Raw genomic sequence first — 22657 nt, 5'->3', positions numbered from 1 at the left:
CAGCACTTCCAGCTGGAGCCTCACAGGTACCATTTTGTTCCCAGAATGGTCACTTGAGACTCCAAGTTGGGCAGCTTCCCAGCTTTCCCCTTTGAGATTTCATCTTGTCCACACTCGCCATATATCCTTCTGGTTTTGTTTGGTCTATTACTCTGATCTATTTTAGCACATGCATGATCTCTTTTTATTGCTGTTTATCCAGGTGCGTGCGTCTGCGACCAAATATATGCTGTATCCCTGTAAATCCAATTCGAGCACATATTCTCATCTGAAGGTGCATATCATAACACATTAAGTACCAGAGAAAGGTAAAAAATACATCTCAACAACAACAAAAATTAAGCTAAATAACTAGAAGAAAGACAACGAAAAAAAAAGAAAAGGTAACTGCAGAGGCTGATGCAATGTGGAGACGCCTCGGCGGCTACAAATTCAAACTTTAAACAGCGAGAGCCGAGAGGGAGAGGAGAGGGCGAGAGAGGCGAGAGTGGCAGGTGGCATGGCGGCATGGCAGTTGGAGAGCTTGAACGTTTGAACGCGTCGCAGCAAGTTGGTTTGGTCTTCAGTTGCCGTCGCAAGGATGGTGTGCAACACATTGTCGATTTCCCGGAAGAGTTTTGACGCCAAGAAGACCTAAACGGCGTAGAGGCAAAACGCACTGTGAAACGCCAATCGGACTGCACGTCGCGAATGTTTGCAGGTATGAGTGATGACCGTGATGTTCTGATTGCTATTTAATACATGTTTCATTTTAGAAACTTAGGTGGAACTTGGAAGAGAAACAGGATAAGAAGATTCCGAACGTACGGTGAAGAGGAAGGGGGTGTCGCGACCTGCATGGAAAACAGGAGTGTCATGTGTCATCTTCTCTAAGAAAATACAAGATGTGAGGTGGCCAACGAACGAAAGCTCCCTGTGGTCCGTGAGTGCATCGCACAGTCAGGCATATGCTTTGTCAAGACACAGTGAGTGATCAGACTTATACTACGTGGTATGTACATGTAGAGATGTATTGATTATTTCTTTCTGCTCAGTGTATGCTTTTAGCAGAATAAACGGTATTTAATTGAGCAATATGTGCATTTTTACGCATTATTTTCAGTCATGCATTCAGTGGCCCCAGCTGCTAAGTGGCCGGATCCCGGACCACTTAGCAGAGGGGACCACTGGATCAATTCCACTGGTTCCAGTTCAAGTGGGACCATCGTGAATCTGGTTCCACTTTCAACTGGTCCCAGTCAGTAAGTGGGACACACTCAAAGTGGGACCTGTCCAATAAACCACTTTGAAGTGGTCCCACTCCAGAGTGGTCCCATTCTGAAGTGGTTTAACGAACTGGTCCCCCATGGGACCACTTGGCAAGTGGGACCAGAGTGAGACCATTACTAGGGTGGGACCAGAGTGGGACCAGTTCGTTAAACCATTTTGAAATGGTCCCATTCCAGATTTCTGCCTGGGTGTAATACTGCTCCAGCACATCACCCCCTTCCGTCACATCACCCAGTGTGTACGGCAGGCCCCTAGTGATGCAATTGCATAGTAATCTGAATAGTGCATCTTGTGGGCTCATAGGTGTTTTCAAATTCCAGACTAGCTTTGAGCTGCTGTGGGACCCTCTCACCACTATGGAAGCGGTAATGCATCACTTTTTATAGTTTCTCCTAGACTCGTTTTGTAGTTCAAGTGGTGCGTATTCATAGCTGGCTAACTCGCTATCCCCAAAATGAATACAGCGATGACAGTTGGGCACATGGCAAGGAACCCATAGAGCACTGAGCCAAGCGCTTACTTTTTTATGCAAGCTAACATAGTGCTTTTCACAGGATAGTTGCAGTCCTTCCACGGAACACCTCCCTGTTGAGCTGGTGTCCCAAATGAGCCAGGTAACACAATTGTAAATTAATATACCACATGTGGGGGTATATGAGTGTAGATACTAGGTACATAGGTATACACTTGGTTAAAGTGACAATCCAGTAGCAAAAAAAAAGTTGTGTTCCTGATCTTCTGCCACAAGAATGTATATTTCATCTTCCTAACAGACCATAAAGGCACACTCACAATTGTCGTACAAAATACACCAACATATGCACATTGCGTCATTCCTGCTTACCATGCGATATTGCACTTGCATATGATACGAAATATGCTCAACATGTGCAGAAAAGTTGACAAAGTTGTCGAACTCTATATTGAAAAATGGGGGTGTAGAGTTGGGTCATATTCCATTAACTGTAACGCAGTGTAATCTCATGTGATATCAGGAAGAAAATGAAACAGAGGGAGCTTCTCATTTTATGAACACAAGACACACAACGGCCATGCTGAATGTACAGTGTTCTCCAGTGCCTGTAATTCAGGACTACCTTTGGTCTATACCTATATTGGTCATAGCCCTGTGTTTCAGAGTTTTAACCTAAGTGACAATGATGCAAAAGGGAGAAGGGGTAGAAAGGGGTTCCTCCAAAACACAAGACACTAATAGTTAGTTCGCAGCTATCGGTACGTGCAGGGCCAGCGTCTACTGGGGGGAGCGCAACTGTCCCCCTCCCCCCTTCGAGTTCGTGGAAAGGGCTGCCTAAAAGACAGAGCTTGGGCAACACGAATGCAGGGGGGAATAAATATCCACATGTCCCCCTGGAAGTGAAAGGTAGATGCCGGCCCTGGGTACATGCTTCATATTATACATCAAGGTGCAAGCTCAGTGCACAAACACGTCCTGAATTTTTTTAATGTATTGAGTTACATGCTCTAAAGAAATTTTAGCTGCTATGCTGAATTAATTTTGCAGGTAGTGGCTCCACCATCACTGATGAACCTCGTGACACAAAAGGTGAAATGAATACATACAGCAGCCTTTGGAGAGGAGTGAACTTATGTGCCTTATGTATCTGCATTCCTCACATTCTACGGCACGTCACCAATTCCCTGTGGCTCTCTGGTTGACATGCAGGCGGTAATATATTATCCAGCTTATGTGCTACTCAATAGGCTGTAAATTTAATTTTGTGTTCAGTTTACCAAGGTATTCTATTGCACTTGCTCAGCAGAAATGAAATATGTAAACCTTCATTTACATCCATTAGGCAATATGCAGGCTGACTTTCTTCTCTACACTTTACAGGAGAGTTCTAGTTCTGTGGTGGGAGGTGCACCCTCTGTGGAGCAAGTTCAACAGGTAAAAGAAATTTGCCTTAAGTAATTGTTTCCACAGCGTGTTAAATATTTCTACAACTGCTAATGAGACCTGTTGCAGACCAGATGCAGTGACTTAAGCTAAGTCAGTGTACAGACGCATTGCAGCTATTTATATGCACTGCGCACCCCACCAAGCAGGCCATAAAGTGCAGAATAAAATATTAGTGCCAAGGTTTAGTGCTTATCTGGGTTCTCCTTTGTTCACTGGCTCTGACATACAAGTTAACAGTTGTAAAGCTTGATGTTTTGCTTATATACTCAAAATAAATGAAGTAAATTCTACATCATGTCATGCTCCTGTTGCAGGAATCCCCCGTGCTATCACAAGAATACATGGAGGAAAAGGAACAGGTATAATGCCAGACAACATTTAGCTTGGATTGGTGAAATTTTACGTAAATGTTTTTATGAAAATGTAGCATGTTTCTGAACTCCTGTGGGACCCTCTTGTCAGAGTGGACACTGAGGAAGCTGAAGGACCACGAGAGGTACATAGTACTTCTGCTCTGACAAAGGAAAACAGTGTAGAGCTCCCCTTAACTTCACTTGGGGTATCATCATCTCCCTATGCCATGATGACCTAGTTGTGCATATATGCTCTTTCATGTAATGTGACGTAAGTGCCCTTGGAAACCACAGAATATAGTAGCCCTTAAGCTCCCACATTTGAAGTTTACTGTTGAGTGCTGTCGTAATGGGGTCCCAAGTAGAGTTCTCAGAGTACATGTGGCTCTCTGAAAGGGCACCACATGAAAATTTCATGCAAATTTTACACGTTACAATTTATTTGAGCAAATGGTAACTCTAGGGCACAAGTGGATCTGCACTCGAGGAAGACTCATCCCCTGGTTCTGGAAACCATGCAAGTCAGGTATGAATGGTGAATTCTATGTTCACAGCCCCTAGCTGTCAGTGTTTTTTGCAAGCATGTTGGCATAATAGGGCTCCAAAAGGAAACAGCATTCCAATGCGAACACTTGTGACACAAAGAATGATATTCTAAATGTTTTTACCTATTTAAGTTGAAGAGGCAAGATTTACTTATCTCCCTGGCCCTTATACAAGTGTGCAAATGTTATGGGTAAGCTCAGTCCCGTGTGTAGGAGCTGCAGACACACAGCTGCTAGCATTACGCAGACATTCATCGTTCGGCAAAAGCCCCGGATCCTTCTGTCTTGCATGGTGAGTAATTTTAGGTTACAAAGCAGGTGCATATAGCCGCATCTGCATTTAAATCTATCCATACTGATTCTCTTCTCACATTGCAGAATGTGCATGCATTTTAACCTAACTGCTCCAAATAAAATGTATACTAAACACTTATGACTGATGATTCAATGATGATTTTACTAACATCTACTGACTCTGTTCTGCACAATGTACCCCTCTATGTGAATCAATAAACAAATGAATTTTTCTGAAATCAAGCATGTGTGACTATTTACCCTGAGATTATGCACCTTACAGAAGATGAACATGTTTTTTAGCAAAATAGTTATATTTACATGTCCCTTCTGTTCATATGTAAATTAGCTATTAAACCATATTGTTCTAAATAGGAATCATGACAGCAAATTACAACAGGGGGTAAGTTTGCAATAGAATGGAAAGTTCTCTAGTATAATTGTTGTCTAAAATATTATAGACGGCGTACTGCAGGCTAAATGTGAACCCCATTTTCTTTATATAACTATAAGCCTGTAACAGTAGTCTGAGGGCACATATCAGCTATACTATACCAGGATGACCAACCTCCTGAACCTGGAATTGTTGGGGAGAACAGTAGTAATATGTGCAGTAATTTTATCTGTGAGGTGTTTCTAAATATTGGGAAAAATATTAATCTGAAACGGCCAGGACTGCAAGAACAGCCTCCCTTCATCAATATTTGTCATGACCTGCAAGAGGTCTGAACATTGAAAAGAAACGTAGAAGTGCAAGGATGCAGGGGAGCTGGTACAATGTAAAACGACGATAAAACCTGAGACACGGAACAGAAAAAAGACGAGACGACACGTTCTCAATGAATAAATGATAAGAAACGTCCCATTTATTCCTGTGACGACATCAAGTACAACAATGTGGTTTGCGCAAGCCCTGTAAACGGACTTGTGGTTATGTATCTGCAGCTCGTAAACTGGAGTACTGTGGGGACTAGAAAGCATTGTGAGTATGTGACCTGGCTGAATTAAATTAAGCCCAAAAAGCAGTACCAGAAGCAGGCATTTACAGACCACATACTGGTGTGTATACATATTCACGAGGCATGGCCCAACATCATTTCGAAGACAAGGATATAACATTTACGAGAAACTAAATTTCCTTCCCACTCGTGGTCGTTTCAAGTAGACCTGACAATTCTATTAAAATGATAGAAAACAGTAAGGAGAGGTTTAGTAGACATCATGTATACATGCACCATATACATGTGTGCCGGTTTGAGTCAGTTTACGGGTCCTGTGCACAGATGGCAAAGTGTGCTGTAGGATAAAACCTTCCCATCGTCACAAGATTGTAACAAGGACATACCAAGTCAGAAAATGGAAAAATGTGCAACACAAAAATTTATGTTGTATATGGATCTGTTTTAGGCCAAATACACAGCTGATACTCCAGAGAAAGCCTTCTTAAGAGAACGGGTCAAGTGGTATACGTCCCTACATACCAAAAGCAGCAAACAGATAAAGAGACTTCAACAGGCAAATCGACGTTTAAAGAAAAGAAATGCGGGGCTGAAAGGTGTAATTAAGGATTTAACAAGACAGAAGATCCTGCTTGAGGAGAATGTTGCAGTTTTGGAGAGCCTTGGTGCTACAAATCAAGAATTATTGAAAAGACAGGTTGCAAAACGCACAGGAAATCCCCTCCCCACACAGTACTCACCTCAGCTGCGAGCATTTGCATTGACTTTACATTTTTATTCACCTCGGGCCTATAACTATGTGCGGAGTGTATTCGACACCTGCCTGCCTCATCCAAAAAACATTGAGCAAATGGTACCAATCAGTTGATGGCAGGCCAGGGTTCTCAAAAGAAGCTCTGAATGCACTGAAAATGAAAGCAACAGCGAATAGCAAGTCAGGCTTTCCAACATTATGCAGTCTCATGGTAGATGAAATTTCAATCAGACAGCAGCTCCAATGGGACGGCAAACCCAAAATTCCCAGGCTATGTTGACATGGGCACTGGAACAGATGGCGATTGCTTACCAATGGCTAAGGCAGCATTCGTGATAATGGCAGTGGCTATTAAAGGAAGGTGGAAGGTCCTGTTGGGCTATTTTCTTGTTGATGGACTTGGCGGTGAACAAAGGGCTGACCTAGTACAACGCAGTCTTGTCCTTGCCCATAATGTGGGAGCGACTGTTGTCTCCTTAACTTGTGATGGGGCACCGTCAAACTTCGGAATGTTTAGACAGCTTGGGTGCTACTTCAGTGACCCCAAAAATTTGAAGACAACTTTCCAGCACCCTGAAACAGGTGAAGTTGTTGTCGTTTTCATGGATCCTTGTCATATGCTGAAGCTCGTGAGAAATGCGCTGTGTGACAAGAAGATCATAACGAGTCCAGACGGGAATGCTATCAAGTGGAATTTCATCGAAAAGCTGTACAGTCTGCAACAGAAAGAGGGACTGCACCTGGCAAACCGTCTCCGCAGCTCACATATCGATTGGCGAAGACAACCAATGAAAGTCAGTTTGGCAGCTCAAGTTCTAAGTATGTCTCTTGCGGATGCCATTGCAGAATGTCGCACACAAGGGATGTATGGATTTGAAGAAAGTCAAGACACAGAACAGTTTCTCCAAATCATTAATAATATTTTTGACGTCCTAAACTCAAGAAGTATGTATCAGAAGCACTGGAAAAAGCCAATGTGTTCAGCTAACATCTCTTCCGTTCAGTCCCTGCTCAACATTGCAGACACTTACCTGTCCAGCTTGAGAGAACATCCAAATGGCATCCCACTACTGAAGACCAATCGGAAGACTGGATTCTTGGGCTTCAAAATTGTAATGAAAAGCCTACTTATTCTCTATGATGAACTGGTTGTGAAGAAAAAGGTCCTGATGTACATACCATCTCATAAGGTGAGCCAAGATCATCTCGAACTTTTCTTTGGTGCTATCAGATCCCATGGACGGTGCAACGACAATCCTAGTGCCCAACAGTTTGCCGCAGCATTCAAGCGACTGATTGTGCAAAACGAAGTCAGAGACATCACCACTGGCAACTGCTTGCCACAGGAGCACATTGCGATACTCCATGGGAGCAGTGCAAGAGCGGATCATTCTGAAGAGGTCTTGAATGGGACAAGTGATCGAAGGCAACTGCTGCCAAGCTGTGAAGAAAACTTGATGGGTTTTGATGACGACCACGATTACTGTCCTGATCCCGGGCACATTTCAGAATGCGGGGGAATGATAGTTACATACATAGCAGGATTTGTTGTGCGCAAACTTCAGAAGTCCCTGCCCCTCGAGAGGTGAGTGTCTAATATGTTTCACGGCCCTGTCACTGATATACTAACGGCGCTCTTTCTTTGGTTACGGTCTGGTCGTGCAATGTTCATTTTGGAAAGCGATGTTTGTGACCCTCTTTTCCACAGAGTCCCATCCATGGCCCAACAGCCCTAAAACACCCGCCCAACAATGTGCGACGCCCTCTGGCTCCTTCGTGGGTGCCATTGTACTTGCTGGCCTCTCAACGGGTGTGTTTCTCATAGCTTTATTTGACATATATAGCATAAATATATATATATATATATATATATATATATATATATAAAGCTCATAGCTTTATATGACAAGGCCTATGGCTACACAGAGTGCAACTTCACCATTGGATGGCCAGCAGAGTACACGTGGATTTGTTCGCATAAATGTATCCGAGATGAGTCTCACATTGAACTGCAATGTCAGTATGTCCACGTTCATTGTACTATTAATGGGCATTTGCAACAACAACAACTTTATTTTCGACCTTGGGGCATTTGCATAACCGTACTGTGGAAATCCTTATTTTGTCATTGAACTAACTTTTTGCATTACTTACAACGATCAAAAGGCCGCAATGTTAGGTTTCCACAGATAATACCAATACTAATTTTAGTTATGCCACGGTGCTCAGAGATGACCCGTCGTTCCTTCTGATTTGGTGCACCTCAATACATACTTAAACTGAAACATAACGAAGAAAGGTTGATAGCAAACATTACACAAAATGTATATAGCGGGTCGCAACAGATATGAACATTAGTGACAAGGTAAAATGCTACAGCATTTACGCATGCAACAAACTCGTGAAAGGGAGTAAAAATGTCAGTGGTGTGTTGCTATGCCACAATGACCGGTTGCTAAGATTAAGCGTGAAGAAGGAGTGGGGATAAAGGTTGAATATATACTGGGAGTTGGTTGGTTGGTTGGTTGGTTGAATATATACTGGGTGTTGAATATATATATATATATATAGTGGGAAGAAAAACAATGAGAGAGAGAAAAAATAGGATGGATAAACAGCGATGCGAGCCCAAGTAGGACACGATATCACTGGCCGGGACAAACAGAAATGACCATAGCCATTACACAATATTAGGGAAGGAACAAATGACGTGTCTCTGCGTCAAGGTGTGACCCTTCCATCCCCTCTGATGTCCCCACCAATGATGTGTTGTTTAACTTGGCCTCGTATTGCTGTTTACCCATCCTTATTCTCTTTCTCTTCCTTTCTTCCCAGTAGGCATCTGACAGCTGGAGGTAAGGTATACAGCGCATGTGGCTCAAAGGTCCAACGAGCTGGAGGGTCCAAACAGAAGGAGGATCCAACAGGGTCACGTGACAGCGTGAAAAAGTATCCAACGCGAAGAAGGGTCCAATGCAAGACGGAGGATCCAACGTGAAGAGGACTTCAACAGGAACGCTTCTGGCTCGAGGGTCCAACGAGCGTAAGTTTCCAACGAGAAGGATGATCCAATCGGGTCACGTGACACCGTGAACAAGTATCCAACAGAAACAAGGATCCAACGGGAACATGGATCCAACGGGAGGAAAGATACAATGCGAGACGAAGTATCCGATGATATAGATAACAACAATAATGGCAAAGTTGAGAGCTCCGACATAACGTAACAAAATTCACTTAGAGGTTTCGCCCCTCATGAGATAGACATCGCTAGTGCCAGGCCATGCGAGAGCCTGTACCTTTTGGAGTTCAATAGTTCTTCACAATGTCGGCCCCTCTGCCCTTTGGAATATTTCCTCCCGAATGTCTGACATGCCACCTACGCAGGTCACACGCGTCGACTTCATTGTTTGAAGGCGATTCATCGGCTAAACACCTTACGACCACTGCCCTTCTGCTCAGTATGGTTGTGGTGGCCAGCTTGTGCGTATCTGCAATTTCTGTATGAATTCTAACTGGAGTGCCCCGACGTATTTGCCTTCCCACAATAGGACCCACGACATCATTCAGTACCAAAGGAGGAGAGGAGATGGACGAATTCTGCACTGGAGTTTTCGTTCAAATCAAAGCATCCGAGAGACCCTTCAATCAGCTACTATCGGTGCATAGCATGCTACAAGGCCAACAAATCTGTCAGGGAGGAAGTATAGCGATGCCCGGTTGCCCACCTCACACGTTGCGTTGCGTAGGGAGCTATGCCCTCTCCTTCGCAACCGTCTACAGGAACTATAAGATGAAAGGGGGTTATTTGCGGACATGAAGAGCCTGGAAAATCCTATTTGACGCCATGACTGTTCCCAACACGTCCATTGGCGATTGATCTTGGTGCAAGAAGTTGTGCATTTAGTTAAACATAGTGCAGTCGCTCAACAGCTTACGAGAACAGAGGCGGCACAGTTGTCAAGGCAAGTCGTCAGGCACTGGCGTTGACGACATCAGCAACGCCAAACGAATGGACGTCTGCTATGGCTCAAGCGGAACTAGGGACGACTCTTAAATTCTCTGAGGACAATGAGCAGCAAGCTCTACGTGTTGCCGACGTTTTGCTAATGCTCAACGAAGTATACCTTCAAGCAGGCACTAATTCGGAAATTCTTTTCAATAAACCTTCAGCGTTGTCTTTGTTATTTCCTTGGTATTCGATAATATGGACGACTTTGGTCGGGGACGAAAGTGTCCATATTAACGAGTGACGTACGACTATATATATATAGTATATACTATACAGGGTGTTACCCTATCAAAGTCCACGCGTGCCGCCATGCCGTATTACCAATTACTCGCCAATTACTCAATGGAGGTGGCACATTGTGTGATCTTTATATAAAGCTCATATGGACATTTAATCTTGGTAAATTTCAAAGTGATTGGGTGCCGCAGCACGAAGTTATAACTCAAAACGTGTCATAGTCAAACAAACAAGATGGCACCGTTGAGAAGCGCACTTGACATGCTGCTCCCCACACGACAACGTGTCGCATGTCCTGCCAGTCGGATGGAACTGCAGTTTTCATTTCGCTTTCGTGTAACTGTCGTATTTTGCTCAGAAGTAAGCAACGTGAGGAACGAAAAATGCTGACGCATACTCAGCAGACGACACCCAAAAGGGATGTCGTCTGCTAACTGAGACGCGCGATCTTGGCTGTTTTGACTACGGGAACCTCACGTTTTGCGCTATAACTTTGCGTTACGTGCTCAATCACTTCCCGAGAAAGGGACAGAGGAGGAACGACACGACACGTACTCGACTTACGTACTTTCGAGTACGTATCGTGTCGTCCCTCCTCTGTCCTTTTCTCGGGTTCCAAATTTTTTCACCATATACCAGCTGGCCTGCACCTGTGCCCTTTTGCCATTGCTCAATCACTTCGATATTTACCATGATAGAATGTCCTTATGAGTTTTATACGTAGGCAACACATTGTACCGCCTGCATTGAGTAATTGGCGAGCACGGCATGCCGGCGCGGGTAGACTTTTATAGGGTAACACCCTGTATATTTACAAGTCAAGCGTGCCACAATCCCAGCTGTGGACTGCCGTTTCGGGCTTGTTGGCTCTCATCGGTACAGCGTAGGGATGTGACAGCTCTTGGGTCGGCGCAAACACTGTCTCTCGGCAAGACATCAATGTTCCAGCGTGTTAGCAACACCTTTGGAGGCCGCGGTGCAAAGCCACTAAGTACAGATACAAATTTAAAAATGATCGAATGCTCCATGGCTGCACGTGCAGCCTCACCGAATGTGGAACGGGTGCTGATCTTTGGGGTTTCCCAGGAGCTTTGTCCTTGGTCGTCGCTGGGGTGTGGGGATCTGTAAAGGTAAAAGGAAAAGGCGGCACAAAGAACGGAAGTGGGTCGACGTGCTCCAATCTGATCATGAGCTCAGGCTGCGGACTGTGGACAATATGCCCGGGTCTTCGTTTATTGTGCATTGGAATTTATGGATTAAATAAGACTCACGTTGTTGTCTGCTGCGGTTGGATGCGAAACCTGACTGTAAAATGAATACAGTTATGTCATTGAAGGAATGGCCGGGTTCGCGAAAGTGGCGGGAGACCGGGAGATTTGGTTTCTTTGTCACATCAGATTTATGATTATTGAATGGAATTCTGAAACTTGTTGTAGTTTGACCAATGTACTGTGCATGACAAAAATTGCACTGTATTAAATATACGACGTTAGAGGGGTTGTATATGAGTTTATATGGAAATTACAATTTGTACTGTATCCGCGGTCTGTATCAAATTACAAATTTGACATCTACGTCCCATGCAAGGGTGGTAGCCTGTGACTGTATGTTCCGGTTTGTTAATCTTAGCGTGTGCCAAATGATCCTGAATGTTCCGCGCACGACGATATGTTATGCGGGGTGGTGTAGGGAATATTTCCTTTAGACGTTCCGGCTGAGATAGAAGGGGCTGGTGCCGTTGTAAGATATTTTAAGGTCAGGTATATTACCGCTAAAGGTTAGAGTGAGGTTGACACATTCCTCATCTTTAGGTTGCTTTGATTTTTCATGAGATCCGTGCGGTTCGTACGGCGGGCTTTACTGAGTGCATTTTTCACTAGGTCTGGCGGGAATTGTCGATTAACCAAAGTTTCTTCGAGGCTGTCAAGGTTAGCATCTAATTCGTCATCATGGGAGCAGATTCTTCTGTAGTGTATGGCCTCACTGTAAGGGATGGCTAATTTAGTATGTCGCGGATGGCAACTGTTGAATGACAGGTACTGCTGGGAGTCTGTTGGTTTACGGTACAAGTTTGTTTCTATGGGGTTGTTACAAATCTTAACATGAACGTTCAGAAAGTTTATGGCCTCTTTAGAATAAGTGTGGGTAAATTTTATAGTAGGGTGAACGTTATTAAAATTATATATGAATGATAAGACTTTCCTCAGAATGGGGCCACAACATGAATACGTCATCAAAGAAGCGTTTGTATAGAAGGAGTTTGAGCAAACATGTTTCTAGGAAGCGTTCGTCAAGATTGCCCATGAACATATTAGCATAGCTGGGGGCCATTTTTGTTGCCATAGCTGTACCACTAATTTGGAGATAATGCTTGTTGTCGAATTTAAAATTGTTGCACTAAGTATCAGGGAGATCAGAGTTTCAAGGAGAGCTGAATGAAGCGGGTTATCGGACAATTTGTTAAAAACGTCGATTACTGCACGGGTGAAATCGTCGTGTGGAATGTAAGTGTACAGCGAGGTGACGTCCAACGTCGTATATTTAATACATTGCAACTTTTGTAATGCACAGTACATTGGTCAAACTACAACAAGTAGTTTGCACACTTTCGCGAATCCGGCCATTCCTTCAACGACATAACTGTATTCATTTTACAGTCAGGTTTCGCATCCAACCGCAGCAGACAACAACATGAGTCTTATTTAATCCATAAATTCCAACGCACAATAAACGAAGATCCGAGCATATTGTTGTTGTTGACCCGGGCATATTGTCAGTCCGCAGCCTGAATTCATGATAAGATTTGAGCACGTCGACCCACTTCCGTTCTTTTTGCCGCCTTTTCCTTTTACCTTTACAGATCCCCACTCCCCAGCGACGACCAAGGACAAAGCTCCTGGAAAACCCCAAAGGTCAGCACCCGTCCCACGTGCGGATTCCTCCTCTCCCGTAGCCCTTCCCGCCCTTTTATATGCGATTACCCACTAAAATCCCCCTTAGTCCTGTGCGGAAACGTCGACCCCTGTAACATGTAAATAAACCTTAGTTATCTCCCGTAATGGACCATTTCCATATTCGCGTCTTCCCTGGCGGCGGAATGTCCAACGTCGTGACTTTCCCACAAATAAACATGGTGACTGTTTTCGGACTGGCACGTCGCGTGGGAAAGTGGTAAGAGAAGATTGGAAAAAGAATGCGGAAAGAGTGAAAGCGCATTGTACTCATTACCAGTACAAAGAGTTGTCAAATGCAGACCTCAAACGTCGGCGTAACCTTGAAACGAATTATCTCCCATAGGCTTACTCGGAAAAGGTCCATAGCGATGTTTTCCACTCAAAGATGGCGGACGCAAGGGCTGGGCATGCGCATACGCGTTGTCGGAAATGGTTTATTGGCTGTAATAAATTATTATTTTTAACTCTCCCTCAAGTCTTCTGAATCCCTTCTTTACCGTTTCTGTGCTTATGTACTTACGTGTCTATCTGATTCATACCCCGTACCCCCCCTGATTCATCAGCATACATGTATGTAGGGGAAAAAAATAGCCAGAGCTCTTTGGCTGCACGGATAGCATATGTTTGTAAGTGCTCAAACGTCGCCACGCCAGTACTGGACAGCTGTTTCAGCATTCTTGGGCCTCATGAGCTTTCCCTGCCTGCGTACTGCCGATGAGGCCCAAGAAGGCCGAAGCAGCTGTCCAGTACTGGCGTGGCGACGTTTGAGCACTTACAAACATATGCTATGCGTGCAGCCTAGGAGCTCTGGCTATTTTTCACTAATATACTTCACTGGCTTTGCACTGGGCTTTCAGTGGTGAGTTAGCTCACCCTGACTGGAGGAATCACGTGTTACGTGCAGAGTTCGAGGCAACTCGTTACAATAACTCGTTACTGTAACTACAGGGTTAAACTAACAAACGTTACACATTTCAGTCGCATCGTAAAAATAGAAGACGGGGTTTAGCCTACCCCAAGCTTTGAAGACTGACAACCATTTGTCTGAAGTTTCATTGAAATTTTTTGTAAGCACTATGGTCATGTAGAAAGAAATCAAGCAAAATCTCGTCCCATGCATTTTGAATGCATGGCGCTTTGCAAGACAGCCCATGGGGCAGAGCCATCTATCGGAACGCAATGGAAACTAGGGTGCCGCCGCCATTGTTGAAGAGTCCCGGTCAGCGCGGATTCTGTGCTCCTTGCTAAGTACAGCCAGCAACACAACACTTGTCGGCCGTGATACATTTATGCAAATAACGACGTGTTTCTGTTCGGTTGGTCACCATGCCTGGGAACTGCTGTGTCCAGCTGTGCACACAGCACGGCCGCTTCGACAAGTGTGGACGAAAGGTAAGGCACCCGCATCTGACTCAAGGCCGCGCGACATCTTTGCGGTAGACGTTAGATACTAATGATTCAGGTTTGGTCTTGTCCTTTTCTGTGCAGGTGTCCTACCATACCGTTTTACTAAGGACCCCGAATTGCGTTCTTGTGTCTACATCACGTTCACATAACCTCACACAGGCGGCGCTGCCTACAACGATGTCACATGTCCATTCTGACGTTATGCACCAATCCTCTTCTTTTGTATGTTGGCGCCACCTGTGTGTGATGAAATGAAATTGAAGCGCACACAGGAGAAAATTGTGGCTTTTGAGTGAGATAGTCCATAGAAAATGCATAGAGTGAGATTTTGCTTGATTTTTAATTTTTCTTCTACAAGACCATAACGGTCACAAAAAATTCCAACAAAACTTCATACAAATGGCTATCAGTCTGCGAAGCTCGGGGTTGACTAAACCCCATTTTCTATTTTTACGATGCAGTCGAAAAGTGTAAAGTTTGCTAGACTAACCCTGTAAGTTCCTTTTTTGGTAACTTAACTCGGTACTCTTGCGCCGTGGTAACGTTCAGAGGAACTAGCTTCTTTCTCAGGTAACTTTGCCAAAGTAACTTAAAGAGACTATGAACCCAAGCAGCACAATGTACTGAAAGTCGAGTGCAATAGGGGTGGACGGTATGTGTCTTATCAATCTTCTTTAGTTTCATCAGTCTGCTCAAAGCCTTCCACCTACCCGTCCACCCCTATTGCACTCGACTTTCAGTACATTTTGCTGCTTGGGAAATTTCCCGAACCCCCATACTTTTTTTCGCTGGCAACTGCTCTTCCCGCCGAGAAACTGATATGCCACAAATTTTTCCGGACGAAATCGCTCCACTCTGCGGGGAGCGCGCGCTCGAGATGTCTCTTCCGCGTTCCTCCTCTCCCGCGCACATTCTCCCGTCGATGGTGTAACTGTACGGACCGGACTTCTGTGCCCTGTTACGTCAACGGTGTTGCGCAATGGCAAGTAATGCCACCGAGCTGTCGAGTGTCGCCGTCCAGTCGCACATACAAGATCACAAGGTCTCTGGGCCCGTCTGAGGGTTGAAGTTGAAGCATTACGTTTTCTTGGTTGGAGGCGTTCGGATAACACGCTATAATTAACAGCTTTTTTCGTGTGAATCGTTTGCTAGAGTTGAGCTGACAAGTATGACATGTGAGCTGTACTTTTTCATCGAATGTATTCGTCCTCTGCTCTGCGACCGGTCACAACAAGGAACTCAAGTACCTCCGTGGCTTTGAGGGTTTTGCTGACGAGTTACGCGGGCCTCTAGCGATTCACCGCAACGTGTATTGGTTGTATCGCCGTCACCAATGGAAAATGTCTGGTGGTTGCTTGGCATTGCAGTTATGTTTACGCCAGTTGCAGTTATGTTTACGTGTTGGCAATCTGACAACAAATGAAGTGCTTGGTGAAGTGCGACTGTGATATTTCGAAGATGCCCCCTTTGTTGTTCGATTTGTTTGCACGAATTATCGTAAAAGACTGGGTGGTCTAATGTTTTGTTTTAATTTGTTTCAACTCATGTTCTTCATCATTGCTGTTATCATTCAAAGCATCTCCGTGCTCTCAGGCAAGTTTGATTTACTCTGCATTTATTGTTCTACAGATGGCTGCATTTCCTTCCGTCGAAGGACTTCTTGTTTGCCTAAGATTATGTTTCATGCAAGAATTTCTTTATGAGCACGTCACGTATTCTGTATTCAATGTTGAGCACGTCGTAAATCTTAACATTTAGCATTGCTAACCGTCATGCCTACAAAAAGTATTCTGCAGATCGTATTTATTTCTGATAAGTGTTTGTCGTTGTAGTGGCGCTGCAGTTCCACCGGCAGCGATATTGAGGATGAAGACTGGCGAGTCTCGTGAGCAGCTGCTAGTCAGCTGGCATTCGGATTCTGGCTTCCGTGGAATAAACAGTGCACCCACATAGTCTGGTCTACGTCAACTGGCGACGAGCTGTTACAGTGTCTTTCCCGGAACGTCTCCAGGAATGTTTCCAGGAATGTCTTTCCAGGAGACGCCTCCGTCACCAACTGCCGCGAGGTCTGCGGAGGGCATACATCATTTCAGGAGCTCAGGAACCTTTGACCCAGGCAAAGAGGAGTGGAACCTCTATCACGTGAGGTTCGAAGCTGCCTTGCGTGTGGCCAGGATTTCTGACGACCAAGACAAGAGCAGCCTACTTATATCTTCATTGAGTCCAGAAGTCTTCAAGCGACTATACCATTCGTTGCAGCCACGCAACATTGCCCAGGTCCCCTTCACCGAGCTTCTCAAGAAGATGTAAGAACATTATACGCCGAAGAGATTCAAAGAATTCGAGAGGCTGAAGTTGTTCTCCACCCGTGAAGACAAGGAAGAAACGGTGAGGGACTACATGGAACGGCTATCCGCTATCGTCGGTCGCTGCCTGTACGAAGCCGAGACGGATCTTCGGACCTGCTCGTTGCTAACAGCGTTCATCGTTGGACTACGAGACGAACGACTCCGGACACGGCTTGTGCATGAAAAGGACCTTACATTGGATTCCGGTTGGCGGAAAGTTGTTTGGCAGCGGCAACTGAATCTCAACAGCTGTGCTCAAGGAACGCCGTGCACCTGCTGAGGCCTGACCGAAACATTCGATGCTTTCGATGTGGAAACACCAACCATGGCGCAGACGACTGCCGGTTCCGATCCGAAGACTGCCGTTCTTGCGGCAAGAAGGGCCACATAGCGAAGATGGGCCGCAGTAGCAGCTCCTCAGCGATGTCATCAGCCCCGTCGAGAAGGAGAAGGCGCTCCCGCAAGGTCAAGCTCGTCACTGATGTTTACATAGCAGAAGAACACGATGGACAGTTTGTGACTTGCCGGATCCAAGGAAATGATGTCCTCCTTCACGTGGACACCGGATCTCGCGCAACCCTGCTTGATGAGCGGACTTTTTTCAAACTAAGATGTCCTAAGTTACGTCCTCCAAGATACGAACTCCGTTGCTTCAACAAGGCCGACATTGGGCTGCGCGGACAGACACATCTTCAAGTATGCTTGGGAAAACGCAGTGAGAAGTTGGAAGTTCTGTTCACAAGAACTGAACACACAAATCTTCTAGGGAGGGACTGGATTCGAGCGCTTCGCATCGACATGAATTCGCTCTTTGTTGGAAGTGTAAGCGCCGAGGAACCGTCTCTGACCGAGACCCTAGAGAAGTATCAAGATTTGTTTCGTCCAGATTTGGGAAGGTGTACGAAAAGTTTGGTTCACCTGCACTTCAAGGAAGCGCCAGAGCCGATTTTTTTCAAGCCTCGCCCCATTCCGTTTGCTACAAGGCAAGCCGTTGAGAAGGATCTGCAGAGGCAAGTGGACAATGGAGTACTGCAACCAGTTGAGGTCTCGGAATGGGCGACGCTTATCGTTGTGGTGCCGAAACCACATGGAGCCGTAAGGGTATCTGGCGACTTCAGCGTTACTGTCAACCCGCAACTGGCGATTTCGCAGTATCCACTGCCACGACCGGAAGAGCTACTGGCAGTCCTCAACGGTGGCTAGAAGTTTACGAAGCTAGATCTGTCTGAGGCCTATCTACAAATGGAATTTGATGAAGAGGCTAAGAAGTTACTCGTCATCAACACACACCAGGACCTGTTCCAGTTCAACGGGATGCCTTTTGGTATCGCATCAGCACCAGCTGTTTTCCAACGCGCGATGGAACAGGTCATTGCTGGACTGTCATCGGTAGCTTGCTGTCTTGACGACATTATCGTCACCGGAAGAAATGACGCAGAGCACCTCACAAACTTGAACAAGGTTTTCACTTGACTACAGGAATTCGGCTTGACTTTGAAGAGAGAGAAGTGTGCGTTCCTCCAGCCGCAGGTGGAGTACTTAGGCCATGTTGTGGATGCCGAGGGTTTTAGACCATCACCCAAGAAGGTTTCAGTAATTCTCAATACGCCTCCACCCACTCAGGTGTCGGAGCTGCGTTCATTTCTAGGAATGGTCCAACATTACGGCAAGTATTTGAAGAGCTTGTCAGATGTTTGCGCACCGATGAATGACTTGTTAAAGGTAGGTATGGCGTGGAAGTGGTCAGCCGCATGTGTAGAAGCTTTCGAGACTGTCAAGAGAATGTTGACATCCGCCGAGATCTTGACTCACTACGATCCGGAGAAGCCTATCTTCTTAGCGGTTGATGCTTCTTCGAAAGGACTCGGCGCAGTCATCTATCACCGTATCAATGGCAAAGGCAGACCGGTAGCTCACGCATCAAAGACACTCACGTCGGCAGAGACGAAGTACGCTCAGATGGAGCGAGAGGCACTTGCCATCATCTTTGGTGTGAGAAAATTTCACCAATACCTATGGGGAAGGAGGTTTGTCCTCTATACCGACCATAAGCCCTTGACCACCATTTTCGGGTCAAGAAAAGGGATACCAGCCTCAACAGCGAGTCGTCTACAGCGCTAGGCACTTATTTTGATGACCTACACCTACGACATCGAATTCAAAGGAACGAAAGACATCGCTAATGCAGGTGGTCTATCTCGTCTTCCGGAAGGCCCGGATGCAGAATTCGACCGGTCCGGACAACACGAAATCTTCAGCGTTCATTGAGAAGAAATCGACGCCATCCAAGATGAGAGCATGTCCATCCTTCCAATAACCGCTGAAGACATCGCAAAAGCTACGGCCAGCGATGTGTTCCTCTCCAGGGTGGTAAACTACATCGAGAAGGGTTGGCCCGCAAGTGTTCCCGCTGAGTTGGCTCCATACTCTCAGCGGCAGACAGAACTGGTAGTCCACAAGGGTTGTGTCCTATGGGGCTTGCGTACTGTTATTCCCCTTACATTCAGAGAAGCGATGCTAGACATCCTCCATGACTGTCACGTTGGACAGACTAAGATGAATATGTTGGCACGTTCATACGTCTGGTTGGACAAGGCGATCGAGATGAAGGTGAAGCACTGCGACCCGTGTGCGGCAGTGGCCGCTCAAGAAGTACCGGTACCCTTACAACCAGTGGGAACCTGCGGATTTTGCTGAACTGCAAGGAGTCCATTACCTAATCGTCATTGACGCATTCAGCAAATGTTAAATGCATGTCCAAGACCACCGCCAGCAAGACAGTGGACGCATTGGCTGACGTATTTGCCCAGAATGGGTTTCCTGACGTCCTTGTTACGGATAACGGACCCCCGTTTACCAGCGAGGTTCTCGAAAACTATCTGCGAGCAAAGGGAATCCGTCATCTCTTCGCTCCTCCATACCATCCAAAATCGAATGGCCTCGCAGATAACTTTGTACGAACGTTCAAGACAGCCGTTCGTCGTTCTACTTCGGAGGGAGGAGAACGGGATCGAGTGCGCGATTTCGTCTTCAAATATCGCGTTACTCCTCATGCAACGACAGGTCGTCCACCATGTGAACTTCTAAATCGCAGACACTATCGATCGGTGCTGGATCTGGTGTGTCCGGACAAGGTTCAGGACTTCAGCACGTCGGAGTCCTCGCGAAAAGCACGTGCTAGACAGAAGAGGAACCACGACGTTCGAACTTGCGATCGCAGCTTCGTAATCGGCCAGAAAGTGTGGATGCTCGACCCCATCAAAAAAGGCCATTGGAAAATTGGTACGATCGGCAACAAGCAGGGCTCCACAATCTATGTTGCGAAAGACGGGTTCGGCAAAGAACACCGGGTCCACAAGGATCATTTAAAGCGGCGGGAATCAACGACTACGTGGCTCCCGCATGTCCCACAACACGACAGAGAGCCATTGCAGTCTCCAGGGAACAATGCTTCTGAAGGCTTCCTTCTTGTGTTTCCTGAGACGACTGAACCTGAAGGAGACAGCGAACAGTGCCCGGTTCCAGCGACAGCAGACTTTGCAGTTCCTCTAGCAAACTCTGCTGTCCCTCTAAAGACTTTCGGAGCTCGATATCCAACGCGCACGCGTTGTAAACCGGAGCGCTACGGATCCTCTTAAAGGGGGGAAATTGTAGTGGCGCTGCAGTTCCACCGGCAGCGATATTGAGGATGAAGACTGGCGAGTCTCGTGAGCAGCTGCTAGTCAGCTGGCATTCGGGTTCTGGCTTCCGTGGAATAAACATTGTACCCACGTAGTCTGGTCTACTTCAGTCGTTTAACAAATTTATTGTTAAACCAGGTTTCCAATGCTGTGTAATACATCCATAACCCTAAGACTGGGGGACACTCTCACGACACCTGTTCGCCTGCTTCATTGCCCTCTTATATTATTGTGTTAGGTAAGCTTGAAGTCACCAGTTGAGTGAACTGGAAAGAAGCAAAAACCCCAGTACTGACGTAGCATGCCCAATATTTTGCGATTAGAAAAACGACAAGTAATTGGTACTCTTTCAAGTAAACTGCTTGTTGGTCTTCTGGCGGAAATCTGCTTTCTTTGTGAAAGAACTGTTCCATTTGCCACCGGGACAGAGTCCTCGCTATGCAGGCTCCTCCTAAGATGTGGGCACACTTGTATGTGCGGCAAGGACAAGGGCTTCAGGCTCAAACAGCTGAAATGTTGACATTTAGCTAAAATAGTACAATAACTAAGACCTAACATCTACATACACATTGTATGCTATACATGCATAATTTTTATTTTTAATAGAACACAGGATATGTTCTATTTTACACTGTCACACAGCTCATGTAACAACTGTATTGGCACAAGTGTTACCAGCAAGTAAGGGCTGAAGTAGCTGCATGGCCTTGCAGGATGCCCCGAGCAAGTTGAACTGGTTGAACACAGCAGTACACCACTGGTATGATAATGGTTGGTAGGGTTATTTTTTGGTAAGGTGAAACAAAGCGCAGAGCTGTAGCAGGAACAAAATCTCATTAGGACATAGTGCATCAAAGGTAGGTTGCTTTAAAGGGACCGAAAAGTGAAAAATAACCCCTATATTTTTGCCCACTGTCGTGCACAACATCGTTGTTTGATAAGATACAGAAAGCATTACTTCTCAATTCGGAATATTTTTTACGTATAAATATTTTGAAGATTGCCGGAACATGGACGGTGCTGCCAGCGAACGGCGAAAAAGAGCAACTTGGGTTTCAGGTCCAGGGCTCCCCGGGATTGGTCAACCCTTACCACGTGAGAGTTAATTTTGTAGAGAACAAAGCTGACGCACATTATCTTACAGCTAAACGCCATTTTAAAAATGACGCTCACTTCCATAGCTTTTACGTTAATAAATCATTCAGCTACTTCGCCGCTAGAGCTACGATCCGCCGCGCCATCTGCAAGGGCGTCTGTGTTATCGCATTTATTGTTTACGTCGTGGGTGGTCGTGTTGGTCGCGCGAAGAGAAGTGAATGACATGTTCGTGGTTGCTGTGTCAATTATTCGAGAGACCTACATATGCCTGGTGTAGTTTTGGTGTTCGGGGATGCAAAAATCATGTTCGTTCACCATCGTCGGCGGGCGTTTTCTACCACAAGATTCAACAGTAGAGTGCGCGAAAACGAATGTGGTTCGAAACACTCGATTATTAGATGTAGCAGTCGTGTCGTGTGCGCTGAGCTCATTTTGCTGCCGATGACTACGAAGATGCCGTAAAAGGCGAATTGCGAAGACGTCCGAGGCACACTGATGCTCAATATCCAGTGATTTTGCTTCACCGAGGTGACGAGTCCAACACAACGTCTTAGGTATGTACAGGCGTCACACATGTATAAATTATAATATAGCCGACGACGTATTCCATTTAACTTATGTTATCCCACTTGTCCCGTACTAAACATTGTCAACATCAACAAATTTAATTTTAGGGGCCTTCCAGTGTTGAAGTGGCGCAAGACTGCTTCGTGTGTGTGTGATCCCGGCACTCAACTTGACATGACAGAAATAGCTGAATGCAGGTATGCAAAGTCCACAGCTGGAAGCACTAGATTTGTTACGCGTTGCAGACTTTGTGACATTT

The 22657-nt window shown here is 45.7% G+C and overlaps 2 protein-coding genes and 1 long non-coding RNA gene across 3 annotated transcripts; 2 read left to right on the top strand and 1 right to left on the bottom strand.

The window, feature by feature from the left end:
• Window positions 1–6688: 6688 nt before the first annotated feature.
• Window positions 6689–7363, bottom strand: LOC135386954 (uncharacterized). Its single transcript, XR_010420735.1, has 3 exons — window positions 7275–7363; window positions 7127–7197; window positions 6689–6736 (listed from the first exon to the last, which is right to left on the bottom strand). It is a non-coding gene; the product is annotated as an uncharacterized LOC135386954 (long non-coding RNA).
• Window positions 7364–17851: 10488 nt separating this feature from the next.
• On the top strand, window positions 17852–18256 carry LOC135389404 (uncharacterized protein K02A2.6-like). The gene has a single exon (XM_064619457.1). The coding sequence runs from the start codon at window positions 17852–17854 to the stop codon at window positions 18254–18256; it is 405 nt and encodes a 134-aa protein (XP_064475527.1).
• A 1550-nt stretch (window positions 18257–19806) lies between these two features.
• On the top strand, window positions 19807–20691 carry LOC135389403 (uncharacterized protein K02A2.6-like). Its single transcript, XM_064619456.1, has one exon. The coding sequence runs from the start codon at window positions 19807–19809 to the stop codon at window positions 20689–20691; it is 885 nt and encodes a 294-aa protein (XP_064475526.1).
• The last annotated feature ends 1966 nt before the right edge of the window (window positions 20692–22657 follow it).

This window comes from Ornithodoros turicata, chromosome 3 (assembly GCF_037126465.1).
Source record: "Ornithodoros turicata isolate Travis chromosome 3, ASM3712646v1, whole genome shotgun sequence".
Classification (NCBI taxonomy): Eukaryota; Metazoa; Arthropoda; class Arachnida; order Ixodida; family Argasidae; genus Ornithodoros; species Ornithodoros turicata.
This window is presented reverse-complemented; position numbering and strand designations above follow the sequence as displayed.